Source organism: Octopus bimaculoides, chromosome 2 (genome assembly GCF_001194135.2).
Source record: "Octopus bimaculoides isolate UCB-OBI-ISO-001 chromosome 2, ASM119413v2, whole genome shotgun sequence".
Taxonomy (NCBI): domain Eukaryota; kingdom Metazoa; phylum Mollusca; class Cephalopoda; order Octopoda; family Octopodidae; genus Octopus; species Octopus bimaculoides.
The window spans coordinates 65,287,879-65,302,878 of NC_068982.1; the positions used below are offsets into that span (position 1 = coordinate 65,287,879).

Consider the following 15,000-nt stretch of genomic DNA (forward strand, 5'->3'; position numbering starts at 1 on the left):
TATATAATGAATATAGACAGCTGTCTACAATGTGTATATGTGTATGTGTGTTTTAATGACCACTTTTTCATACTTGCATCGGCCAGATGAAAATTTAGTGAGGCAGGTTTCTTTATGGCTTGGTGCTCTTTCTGTCACATGTGCACACACACACACACACACACACACACATCTTCCTACATCTCCCTCTTTACAGGTTCCACCTATTTTGTGTACTTGGCACTTCTTTATGCAACTGTCATGCTCTATATGCATCATGTGCCCAAACTAGTGTAGCCTTCTGTTCCACTATATCTGACACCTCTTTTATCCAGTTTTTCTCACAATTCATTTGTGCTCTGTCATCATTCATGCATGCAAACATTATGCTTCTTGCAGACATGCTCAATTCATTTCTTTATAGTGTTTGGAAATCGTCTGCATTCGAGGTCCAGTTTCACAACTGTGCAGCATTTCACTTAATATGCAAACATATAATTTGTTTTCAAATTTTGGCACAAAGCCAGCAACTTTAGGGGAAGGGCAGGCCGATTGCATTGACTCCAGTATTCAACTGGTACTTATTTTATTGACCCTGAAAGGATAAGAGGCAAGTCAACCTCGGCGGAATTTGAACTCAGAATATAAAGACAGATGAAATACCACTAAGCGTTTTGCCCAACTTGTTGCCCTAATAAATCTGCCAGCTTGCTACCCTACACAACCATATAATTGACAAGCATTTAATATGCAAAGAGAAACCTTCGCCACCTACAGAAGTAATAAGTCCCTGAACTTTTTCCACCCTGGCTATCATGCTTTTGGAATACTCTCCTCCACTGCTAATTAGGTCACCTAAACAACAAAAGCTTTCAACTACTTCTGAGAGTCTTCTGAGCATTTGAGGGAATTTATTCACGTATGTTTCAACTACTAACTAATCTTGTGCATCTACCACTTATAAAATCAACCTTCACTGTCAGTCTGCATGTAATCCCAATACACTTCCCATGCAGCCATAGTTTATACTGGGTACATTTATATGGGATTTCTATCTCACTTCTTTTCAGCATACAGAACACAATCATTTCCCTGATGACTTATTTCCCTCTTATTAAAAGTTTAATGTTTGCTAAGTTTATTTTGAGGCCTTTTAATTGTGGGCTTTGCTTCCATGTCTGAAATTTCTTCTCCAAATATTCTGTAAACTCAGTTATAAGAACTAGGTCATCAGCATACAAGAATTCTCATGAACAACTCCTCTGTTATAACCTGGAAGAGTATAATAAACAAGAGGCAGCTGAGAATTGAACCCTAATGGACCCTATTTGCATGCTAAATACATCATTGATCTCACTGTCACTGTACTTCTGTAGATGGCTTATATGGCCTCACAAACCATTCATCTACTCCTAGATTCCTTGTCTACCAGGCTACAAAGGAATGAACTTTGTCAAAGGAAATCTGCAGGTCAATGGCTGTTAAGGATCAGGATTTACTCTTACCCATGTACTTGTGCAGTTGCATCTCTGGGAAGATGGCCTTGTTATTATATCTTCCTGATACAAAGCTGAATCACATTGTATCCAGACTAATTGTGATATAACTCTTTCTGTAACATGGGTCATCAGTTTGATGCTTCTGTAGTTGTTTTCTTCTAGTGCACCTTCTTTGGCCTTGTAGGTTGGTCAACACATACAGGATCCATGGCTTTTACAGAGTCGCAGTAAAGTTGGTGAAAACAATGCTCAGTTTGAACATCTGCAAGTTGACATGTGCAGGAAAAACATGAGTAGTGAGGGAATTTCATTAGATTGACATAAGGAACATAAGGAAGGTTTGGCTGTAATAGTTCATGGGGGTCATAGTAGGAGTGGCAAGAAGGGGAGAGATAAGTGTATTGAGTAGAGGTGGTATGCAACTAGCTGTTTCCCAGAAGCCAGTGTCATAGTAGCTGTACAGTAGACAGCATTTATACACACATGTATGTTTGTATGTATATCTATCTACATATACATACATACTTTGTGTGTGTGAAAATACATATGTGTGTGTGTGTATATGTTCTGCCTATTCTATACTGCTATGATATATGTATATATGCATGTATATGTTTATCTATCTACATATACTTGTACATACTTGTGTGTGCGCGTGTGTGTAGCTCTTTAATGGATACTTTTGAAATCTTAGAGAAGAAAAGAAATATGTATATTTTTTTTCATGGAATATTCCATGGTTCTAACATATGGCTTAGAATCCTAGCTTTTCATTCTTTTCCCTTTTTCCTTTATCAGTATGTATGTCTACCACTCTCTCTCTCTCTCTCTTCCTCTATCTCCTCCCACCACCTCTCTCTCTTGATGGAAAAGCCAGTCCCTTACTTATCTTGTATTTTGATCTGGTTTGGTTGCAATTTAGAAATTTGTCCTAGATTTTACAAGATATTATATATTAGGAATATTTTAGTTGAAAAAAAGATATTTCTTGCTCAATCAGCAAAATGGCTTACTACTACTACTACTACTGCTACTACCACCACAACCACTACTACCACCAACACCACTACCATCACAACCACTATTACCAGCACTATCACAACCACTATTACCACCACCAGCACAACCAACATCATTCCTACTACTACTACTACTACTACTACTACTACTACTACTATTACTACTACTACATGATACAAAATTCTAGTGAAGTAATACAGAGTTAGTTGTCCACTTCATATTCATTGATTTTGAAATGATTCATTGATAGATTGATTTGTTTTCATAAATCTGAGTAGGAATCATCGGAAAACCGTTTTTGGCATGTTCTTAGATAATAACAACACTGATATTATCCATCGCTTCTCAAGTAATTGCAATCTTCCACTTTTCATAAAATAAAATCATCTGCCCACCTCCATCACCATCCCCAAATTCAATTCCTCTTGTCAATATATCACAGATTTGACATTTGTAACTATGACCACCATCAAAGTATATATCTCATTATCATCATCATCTTCATGCTCATTATCATCCTCATTGTCGTTATTGTCATGTTCATCACTATGATCATCATCATCGTCATCATCATCGTCATCATCATGCTAGTCATCATTAACATCATCATCATCTTCATACTCATCATTATTGTACTTTTCATCATTACCATCATTATTGAGCTCATTGTCATCATCATCATCATACACATCGTCATCGTATCATCATATCATCGTCGTTGTTTAACATCCGCTTTCCATGCTAGCATGGGTTGGACAATTTGACTGAGGACTGGTGAAACCAGATGGCTACACCAGGCTCCAATCTGATTTGGCAGAGTTTCTACAGCTGGATGCCCTTCCTAACGCCAACCACTCCGAGAGTGTAGTGGGTGCTTTTACATGCCACCGGCACGAAGGCCAGTCAGGCGGTACTGGCAACGGCCACGCTCAATTGTAATGATCATCATCATTCTCATTATCATCATCTTCATATACTTCATCATCATGATGCTTATCATCATCGTCATACACATCATCATTATTATACTCATCATCGTACTCATCTTCATCATGCTCATCATCATTATCTTGCTCATTATTATCATCATCATGCTCTTCATCATGGAGGCGCAATGGCCCAGTGGTTAGGGCAGCAGACTCGCGGTCATAGGATCGCGGTTTCAATTCCCAGACCGGGCGTTGTGAGTGTTTATTGAGCGAAAACACCTAAAGCTCCATGAGGCTCCGGCAGGGGATGGTGGCGAACCCTGCTGTACTCTTTCACCACAACTTTCTCTCACTCTTACTTCCTGTTTCTGTTGTGCCTGTAATTCAAAGGGTCAGCCTTGTCACACACTGTGTCATGCTGAATATCCCCGAGAACTACGTTAAGGGTACACGTGTCTGTGGAGTGCTCAGCCACTTGCACGTTAATTTCACGAGCAGGCTGTTCTGTTGATCAGATCAATTGGAACCCTCGACGTCGTAAGCGACGGAGTGTCAACAACAACAACATGCTCTTCATCATCATCATTGTCATCAGTATTAATGCTAGCAACATAGCCAGCATTTATATCCTAAGAATGTTTTAATATTTCATATGGAGGTGAAATGCTGAATAAGAGAAGGCACTGTCTATATGTTTTGCAGGATTTACCAGACATTTTAGGTTATGTTCTTTAGACCTAGGTCCATTTATATTATGCAAACCTATGGTCAAAGACTTTCTGGCCTGTTCATCCTGACTTCTTTCTGACAGTGTATCTAAGATTACATCAACAAATATACCCTTTTTAAAATCTCTGTATAGTGTAATCTGAAGGTTTGGTTGCTATTTTTAGCATATTTAGTTACTGTATAAGGCAGTAATTCTCAACCATTATTTTGTCTTTGGACACCCCCTCCCCCCTTTCATTCCTGTTTTACTCTACTGGACTTCCATAGCCATTCAGTGTATATTAAAAAAATCTTGCTGTATTTTTATAATTAAATATTAGGAATTGCATTTAAAAAAGTATTGTAGAAGTGCAAACAATTTATTGCACATAAAACAAAATCTGATATGTACCCCAAGGGCCATGTAGACCCCAGTTCAGAAACACTTGTATAAGGGGTTTCCTTGTTATCCATGAGGTTGATGCAATTGGTGTTCATCTTGAACTTCTTTGAAATGTTGTCTGTAAAGAAAATATGTCTATAGATGAGCCCATAATGGCACCTCTTTGTGGTTACTAACCTAAGAGAAACAGCCAACTAATGTCCCTTGATTTCACCACTTCCCAGCTGCATTTTTCTTTTTAATATCTACTTATCTATGCTTACATATGTTAGAAGTTTGTTGAAATAGATTTTCTGTAGCTGGATGCTTTTCCTGTCATCAACCTTCACTTGTTTCCAAACAAAGTAATGTTTTCACAGAAGGTTGCAAAGAAATGATTCTGCTTGTCTGATAGTGACGTTTATTTACAATTAACACATAATATCAAGACAAGGAGACACACACACACACACACACATACATACAACACTATCTTAAAAACAAAAAAAGACACTTTGGATAATGTAGTCCTAGATATATTATACCTGAAGAAAAAGATTAGATGTTCAAGCCTGAAATGCTTTTGAATATAGACCTGCTCTATCAGGATTGACCTATGTCCTCTCTGTGGTTAAGATTCATCTCTCATCTACTTTACATTTTACAAACAGGAGTTGAGTGATCTGTGGTTCTTTAGACTGAAGAAGATGTAGATTCAACCAAAGACAAATAGTGAATAAATTGAGAAAGAGTGTTCTATTTTATAAATACAGAATGGGAGTATGTATTCTCTACTTACTGACTTGCAAAATAGATTAGCTGTGGCAATCTAAAGTGTCAAAGTTATTGATACAAAAGGGCTTCAGTTTTGGAAGAAAGAAATGTTACTTGTAATATGGTGAAACATTCTAGAATGTAGCATTCTACAAGAAGATGATGGAGTAATGTGTGTGTGCGTATGTGCATGCATGCACACGCATAGATACATGTATGATGTGACAATCTAGCTAACACATACTTTCAGTAAAGTTGGAAAGTGAGCTAGAAAGTAATGAAATTATATTTTCGTAGAAACTCTGCCAAATCAGACTGGAGCCTGGTGTTGCCATCCGGTTTCACCAGTCCTCAGTCAAATCGTCCAACCCATGCTAGCATGGAAAGCAGACGTTAAACGATGATGATGATGATGATGAATGTAGAATAAATACTCTGTGTGTTTAATGATTTATACTTCAAGTTTGTTGTAGGAGTCATGTTCTCTTACAGTTACATATTTAGGAGGGGTTGTTGGCTTTAGTGTCACCAATCTGAGACTATGAGACTGCTGGCTGTATAGACCATCCACTGTATTATTGCTACCAGCAATTAGGCATGCCTGTTGATATAGCAACATAGTAATCACTGAATTATTAATGAGAATTTAATTAAATTAATGCAAACATCAAGTATAGTCATGAGCATAATTTCACATTGTTGGCACACGCTTTATCAGGAGAGATTCACTACAAGATCCTTAAATTTTTAAGTGAATGACTACACATTGTCTCTTAAAAATATCAACCATGTACATAATTTTAAAAGAAATCAATAAATACTATTGTTCCATAAAGACTATTCTGTAAAGTAGTATACATTTCCAGTGAAGTGAGTTTTATTTTATGGCTTCACTTCATTCCATTGATTATGGCCTTAGGATAAGGATAAACATCATATACTCTCACTTTCCATCCCTTCTAAATTTAAGTCCATCTACCAATTTAATGATCCAACATTTCTTGGCCTTGTACTAAAGAGAATACATTCTAAATTCCAGTGTTTAATGGAAGAAATACATAAACACATCATCAGATTTATGTTTTTATTTCATCTCTGTTTCTTTCTCTCTTTCTCATTCTGTCTCTCTCCTGTTTTTATTCCCTCCTCTTTGTCATACACACACACACACACACACACACACACACACACACACACACACACACACACACACACACACACACACACACACACACACACACACACACACACACATACATACATACATACATACATACATACATACATACATACATACGCATACATATTTTGCATTCTCTGTCATCAGATAGAGCATTAAATGAGGAAACTCAAACTAATGGCAAAAAAAAGCTTATTGCTTTGAGCAAATGAATACCTTTTTTGACATGCTTTGAGCACTTTCTTCTACCACTGTGTGTGTAGTCAACATAATATTTAGAAATGAGAAGCACAGTGTAGTGACAGTGAAGCCTTATCTTTGAATAAATTAAGATTTACTACATGTACAAGCAAATGTATGTGTGTATGTATGTATGTATGTATAGATAGATAGATAGATAGATATACATATGTTGTTATTTAACTCCAACTTAACTATGACCAAGCAGATCTATGATCAAAGAAAAATTGTAAGTAGGACTTCAGTATCCAATGTGCCTTCCCTTCTTTTAAGACAGTAAGTGATATAAGTGTTATTTGGCTGCTATTTTTAACAGTCCCTACCACTGCATAGAGACTTCCTCATTGGCTCACATTCATACAGTCATACATACATATTTAAATGCACACACACACACACACACACACACACACACACACACACACACACATTTTGTGATTTATTTCTGTATTAATTCTCTGTTTATTTCTTTGATCTAATTTTTAATTGTTGAATGTCTGTTCCTCTTTCAGAAATATCTAGCTGATAGAATATTGTGGAAGAAGAAAGAAAATTCCTGTTTCTTTAGATGAAAGTGCCAGAAAACCAAAGATGACGTTGGTAAATGACAGTTGCCATAAAAGGCTCCGGGATATCCAGGAGAAATTTCACATGTAAATATGAACAACTTTTATTGATGTTGTTTTAACCTTAAATCAGACTTTGTTTGTTTGTTTTTTTTTCTTTTAAAGAAGGCATCTTGTATCTTTCACTGGTTTCTATTGTTGAACTGTCAGCATGCTGGAGCACCACCTTGAAAGGGTTTTTACTTGAACAAATCGTCCCTAGTACTTATTTTAAAAAGAAAAACTGGTACATACTCTTTTGCCAGACGGAGAAGTTACAGGGACATAAACAAACCAACACTTGTTGTTAAGCAATGGTGAGCAACAAACACAAAGACATCCACACATATTTACATACACACACACATACACACATGATGGGATTCCAAACAGCTTTTGTCCACTAAAATCACTCATAAAGAACTTGCTGGGTAGGGACTGTAGTAGAAGACACTTGCTCATGATGTCATGCAACAGGAGTGAATCTGAAATCACATGGTTGCCAAAGCAGCTTCCTAACCTCACAGCCATGCCTGCTGGTTACTATTTCTAACAGGTCTAATTACTACATAGAGGTTCCCTTACTGGTTCATGAAATATATTATTTGTATACTTTCCAAAGGCAATGCTTCCAATGACACCACTGGTGCCAAACCATATTGGTTCCTGCCTTTCCCTTAGACAACATCAACATCATGGAGAGGGCTAATATGTTGCATGAGTATCTCTTGATATTCTACTGACAGAAAATCCCTGGCCTGTACATGGTCAAGTCTAAATAATGGAGGTCTTGGAGACTTGATGTTATTTCTGTCCATTAGCTATAGTGTTTTGTCTGAATTTTATTCCTTTATTGGTTTTAGTGATTGGACTGAAGCCTTGTTGGGAGTGCTGATTCCAAGATTTTTTAACCTTTTTATTCAAACATAGTGTATCAAGGACTACATTATCTAATGTTTCCTTTCATGAAAGAAATTCTACCTCAAAGCTTTTTTCAATCTGGTATTTATTTTATTGGTTTGTCTTGAATAGTTAAGTTCTACCATTTAGTACAAAGGGATGTAACTTGACACACCACCTTACACCCGTATTCAGTGTTCATCATTTAGACTGGTTACATTGTGTGTGTGTGTGTTTGTGTGTGATTAATGGTATAAAACAATGTGTCAATTTGCATCCCTTTATGCTAAATAATAAGCCTCAAGCATTCAGTAGTACAAATGGTGAGAGATGACATGGATGGCTGAGTGAATAAATTAAATAAATTATTGAGCAGCCAAGTCAAGAAGTTGGCTAATTCATATGCTGGTACTAGTTTTTTTTTCAATTCATAAATATTCTTTTCTACTCTAGGCACAAGGCCCGAAATTTTTTGGGGGAAAGGGCCAATCGATTAGATTAACCCCAGTACACAACTGGTACTTAATTTATCAACCCTGAAAGGATGAAAGGCAAAATCGACCTTGGCAGCAGAATTTGAACTCAAAACATAAAGACAGATGAAATACCGCTAAGCATTTCGTCTTGCGTGCTAACATTTCCGTCAGCTCGCTACCTTTCAATTCATAAATGTTATCAGCTACATGACTCAGTCCATATAACTGATAAGTACCACAGGATAAGAAACATGTCATTGCACTTTGTAACAAGAGCACAGTAAAACTGGAAAGTTGTTTGTTAGCTTGCAGGCAACAAACTGATTGAGTCAATTAGTGCTGTATAGATTATTTTCAGGTATTTGTTCCAACTTTCTATATTCTAAGTTCAAATCCTGCTGAGGTCAACTTTGTCTTTCATCAGTTTGAGATTGCTAAATATACCAATCCCCTGGACAGTGGATCAGTAAACTCTAAGAATTTGGACCAGATAATTTTCCATGTTAGTTTTAACTCTTTGCATACTGAGTTTATATCCTGCCATGGCCTACTTTAGGTAGCAAACTTTAACCATTACCTAGTTAAACACCATCATCTAGCACCTTGGGTGATTTAACAGCATCCACTTCGTTGCAGGCATTGAGGCTAGATCTCCCCTTTTGGGGGTACCTTCCTCTGTCACTCCCACTAATCTTGGAGACCCTGCAAAGCAGTGGTTCTCAACTAGGGTCCATATAAGAATTTTGGAAGTCCAAGCAAACAAAATAGTAAATTAGAGGTCCACAGTAGTATTTTAAGGGTCCATGAAAAAATTTTTGCTTTGAATACAGTTATTGCAGGGAACAGCAAGGATTCTTTAATAGTTTGTATAATTCAACATGTTTCCACCAGCCACTGAAACATGTTTTCTCAGAGAGTGTTATGGCAAACCCACACAAGTGAATGCGAGAAAAAACAATAGAGGAAATCTGAAATAACTAACTATAAAACTAGTTTTTAAGCATCAAATGGTTATGGGGGTCCATAAGAACAAACTAGTAATCAAAGGGGTTCATAGATTAAAAAAATGGTTGAAAACTATTGTTGTAAAGGCTCATGGGCCTTCCTTTCTGACTAAAAGTGAACAAAAGACATTGAATTCATCTTCTGTGGATATGGTTTAGAGATGGATAGGCTCTGTATCAAGCTTACTGTTTGTTCTCTTTTACTCTTTTACTCTTTTACTTGTTTCAGTCATATGACTGCGGCCATGCTGGAGCACCGACTTTAGTCGAGCAAATCGACCCCAAGACTTATTCTTTGTAAGCCTAGTACTTATTCTGTCGGTTTCTTTTGCCGAACTGCTAAGTGACGGGGGACATAAACACACCAGCATCGGTTGTCAAGCATTGCTAGGGGGACAAACACAGACACATAAGCACACACACACATATATATATATGTATACATATATACGACAGGCTTCTTTCAGTTTCCGTCTACCAAATCCACTCACAAGGCTTTGGTCGGCTCAAGGCTATAGTAGAAGACACTTACACAAGGTCCCACGCAGTGGGACTGAACCCGGAACCATGTGGTTGGTAAGCAAGCTACTTACCACACAGCCACTCCTGCACCTGTTCTGTGAATTTTTATAGATATTGTTTTTGTTTATATATATATATATATATATAAACAATATATGAGTATATGCATATATATGTACATGTATGTATATACGTTCATCTACATATATATATATATATATATATATTTATTTATTCATTTGTTTCTGAATTACATTTTGTTCCTTTCTATTATTACCTTGAGCACTCTATAGTTGTATGCTGAAATATGGCATTTGGGTATAATATGAAAAGTAACTTGATATTTCCTGTTCGTTCAATACCGTCATAATATGGAACCTCACTTGAAATTCTTATGGATTTTTAATAAAATTGACTGTACTAGCCATCAGATGCACTCTGAAACACATGAATATTTTGTTATTAAATGTTATTTATTTGTCTCAGTGATAAGATTGTTAACTCTGTTGAAACTTTCTAATGCCTAAGAAACCACCTATTTTGATATTGAATATCTTTTCTTGTGCATGTGTGTGTGTGTGTGTGTGTTTGTGTTTATATATATATATATGTACATCATCATAATTTAGTGTCCATGTTCCATGCTGGCATATTATATCACTTGATATATATATATATATATATATATATATATATATATATATATATATATATATATATACACACACATATACACGTGGGTGTGTGTCTGTGTCTTTTGCCAATGTACATCAGTGGAAGATGTTCACATCAGTGAGAAAAACCAATAAAACTGGTGCGTTTGAACCAAAAATACCTGGTATTTATTCTGCCTGAGTTGCCCAAACACTTTCTTGTCAATCTTACAATCGGAAATGCAGTGGAACAGTGATTGGTTCAGCATTGGAAACCTATAACGAACAATGTTATTGTTCATGAAACTCATGATATAAATTTTATAAAAATAACATATGATGATGATGATGATGATGATATTTCAGCTACCTAATATTAGTACTACACTTACAGTAATAAAATATTATCATCAAAATAACTATCATCATCATCATTTAATGTCCACTTTTTCATGCTTGCATGGGTTATGCAGAATTTGTTGAGGCAGAATTTCTGTAGCTGGATACCCTTCCTGTTGTGAATCCTCCCCTGTTTCCTAGTAATGTAACACTTCCTCATAGCCAGACATGTTTTTCTACAGAAGACTGAAAGCAAATGTTATTTCTTGTGTAACTGTGATACTTTTATCTTTTATCTGTTTTGGTCATTTAGACTGCGGCCATGCTGGGGCACCACCTTGAAGAGCTTTTAGTCGAATTAATTTTTTTTTTTAAAGCTTTGTACCTATTCTGTTGATCTCTTTTTATCAAACTGTTAAGTTACGGAGGGTAGGGAGGAGGACACAAACATAAACACACCAACACTGGTTGTCAAGTGATGGTGTGGGATGAACACAGCTACAAAGACATACACACACACACGTATATATGACAAGCTTCTTTCAGTTTTCATCTACCAAATCCACTCACAAGGCTTTGATGCCATGCAATGGGACTGAACCTGAAACCATGTGGTTGGGAAGCAGACTTCTTACAGCATGGCCATGCCTGCACCTTGTTTACACTCATCACATGACATCAGAACAAGAGAACACATGCATAACTTCAAGGGATGCTGAAGAATGACTGCAGTTCAATGGTTAAAAGAAACAAAAGAAAGAATAAAGCAAATACTTCATGAACAAGCAAGAGAACCTCAATTTGCTCAATTAGTCTCCTAGAAAAAACACCCAAACCTTCCTCAAATCACACTATTTTCTTTAAAAAGGGGCAGAGGCTATTGAAAAATAAGCAAGAAGTAGAGATGGTTGCTACTAAACATCTTTGATCATTGTCCTGCTTGATCAAGGCTGGCTGGGTTTAAATAACAAGTATGCACCAGAGATTGATTAATATAATCTGCATATACCTTTAAAATTAGTGCTCCAGCATGGTCACAATCCAGTGACTGAAACCAGTGAAATGAAAATAAGACTAAAATATATATATATATATATATATAAGGAAATTAAAAAAAGAAATTAACATGAGGTAAGGGGTTGGAAAAGGAAGTGTTTAAATTCCTAAAATTTGTGTTGAGTAATTGGATGTAGTGAAAAATGATCTTGACTTTATATGGAGATGTAAAAGTAAAAAAAACAGTGTGTGGGCGACAGAATGGAGATATGGAAATTTAAATAAATAAAATATAAAATAAAAATACAAGTAGAAATAAAAAAAGCCCCACGATGGCTGTAGGAATTTAAACTAGTTTCAGTGATAACAGGAGAAGGGATTGAAGACATAAAGGAGGCAAAAAATATCTAAATTAAGATTCCCTGATTGGGGCAGTAAGTGATGGAGTTGGTAATGATGGTGGTGGTGGTGGTGGTGGGTAACTTTCTGGAACAGATGTTGTTAAATGGTTTGAGGTTGTTAAAGCATAATTATGGATTCAACCCTTACAAGCTAGCCTCCCCCCCCCTTATTGCTATTCAAATGGAAATGATTAGAAGATGGGGTGGGGGAATGGAAGTGATGCAAAATTTTTAACTAATTTCAGTTATTTTGGTAGTCGTTTTTTGGTGACTTACATATGTGTATGTATAAGTAATAATTTTATATTCAGACATACACCTTGTAGTATGTTCTTCACAGTGAATAAGAATGAAGGTACTTCTGGACAAGTCACCTGAGGAGACATATCTGCACATATGATGCATCACAATATATGATGCATCACAATATATGATGCTTCCAATATATTGCAAGCAGGGGTGCAAACCCCTACCACCTTCTAGCAACAGGACCAGCATAGCAGCCTGGTTTCAAGCTATTTCTGCTTCTCTTCAGTACTGGACACCTTGTCTGCTAGAGATGGGAGTAGCTCGCTCCTGCTCACAATATATATAAATTCAAGTAACACACAGTTGCTGATCTTGCAACAAGCAAAAAAGCTAGTTCTAAAATCTCTCTAGGAAATGAATGCAGTAGTTGTACTAGCAAGTAATGTTCATAGCCAAGTCCATTTGAATGGACTTGAAATGTCCTCTTGGGGTTAAAAAATCACAGTAAAGTCCGTTAGCCATGTTACTCCTAAAACTTCTTTACTTAAATTGTATAGTTGTCCTCTGAAGTCCATCCACTCATCTGTCCAATCCAAATTTTCAATTTTCTGCTGATATTCTACTCTAACTGTTTCATCCTTAAGGAGATTCACATTCAGACGTTTAGGGATGCCAGTGCCACTTTGTCTAACTTTTGGCTTCACTACAAACTTAATCTTCCCACAAACCAACCAATGATCTGTCCAACATTCTGCTCCCCGCATGACCCACACTGTACTGAAATCTCTCTTATCTCGCTTTCTGTTTGTCATATAGTCTATCAGGTACCATTGTTTTGAAGCAGGGTGCATCCATGTGGTTTTGAACTTATCTTTTTGCTGAAAAGCAGTGCTCATGATAAATAGATTCAACTCAAAACACATCTGTAACAAAAGTAAGCCATTGCTATTGCAATTTCCCACTCCGTGTCTTCCAATCACACCCCATAGTCATGATCTTTACCAACTCTAGCATTAAAATTGCCCAATATAATAATTTTATCCTTGTGTGGAATTTTGTAGATATTTTCTTTCAGCACATCATAAAAGGAGAGCTTTTCATTTTCACTTGCATTCATAGTTGGTGCATAAACACTACCAACCTTTCTTTTAAGACAATCTCAGCAATATCATTCTATCATTTACAATATATAAAATTAGCAGCAACAGCAACATTTTAATGTCCTCTTTATCTATGCTTGCATAGGTAAAAACTGAATTCTTTGAGGCAGACTTTCTACAGCTAGATGCTCTTCCTGTCAGCAAGCCTCACCTATTTCCAAGCAAGATAATATTTCCCCATAGTCAGACAGATTTTCCACAGAAGACTGTAAATAAATATTACTTGTATAACAGTGATGTTATTTACAACCATCATGTGATATAAAAACAACAGTGCACACACACACACACACATATACATTATATATATATGACCAACTTCCTTCAGTTTCTATCTACTCACAAGACTTTGGGCAACTCACAGCTATTGCAGAATACATTTGAACCTCAAACCACATGGATGGGAAGCAAGCTTCTTAACCACAGAGGTCTCACCTGCACATATTTGTGTTTGTGTGTGTGCATGTGTGTGTGTGTGTGTGTGTGTGTGTGTGTTTGAGAGAGAGAATGTGTGTGTGTTCTATCTTATCCTATATGAACTGGAATGAAAAGCCTTGGAATATAGGGATGATTCTGTATCTATGTGCTTGTACATGTGTATCTGTGGAGTGGATGTGTTTCTCTCTATGTATGTATATATATGCTTTTCTGTGTGAGTATTTATGGAGTCTATGTGCTTGTGTGTGTGTGTGTGTGTGTGTGTGTTTATGAAGTGTATCTGCTTACAAGTGTGTGTTCATAGAGTGTATGTGTTTGCATGTGAGACTGTTTGTGGGGTGTATGTACTTGTATGTGTTTGTGAAGTGTATGAGCTAGTCTGTGTGTGTTTGACTGTGTTTCTAATAGATTTTGACTTGAAATAAATAAATTAGAATGAAGTCAGATGAATGTGTTTAACTTTAGCTTACTTAATAATTCATTGTTATATAGGCTATTGTCAGATGATAGAGAGACAGAAAAGCAATAGATAAGGAGATGGGGGTG

General features: G+C 36.5%; 1 protein-coding gene across 2 annotated transcripts in view; it reads left to right on the forward strand.

Annotated features, from left to right (window-relative positions):
• The window catches only part of LOC106868679 (uncharacterized), a 284,588-nt gene that overhangs the window by 193,016 nt on the left and 76,572 nt on the right, over nucleotides 1-15,000 (forward strand). For both annotated transcript variants that reach the window (XM_052977697.1, XM_052977691.1), the window contains exon 3: nucleotides 7,224-7,364. In XM_052977697.1, the coding sequence (XP_052833657.1) occupies nucleotides 7,303-7,364 (62 nt within the window). In that variant the 5' untranslated portion in view covers nucleotides 7,224-7,302. The remainder of the gene's footprint in view (nucleotides 1-7,223; nucleotides 7,365-15,000) is intronic.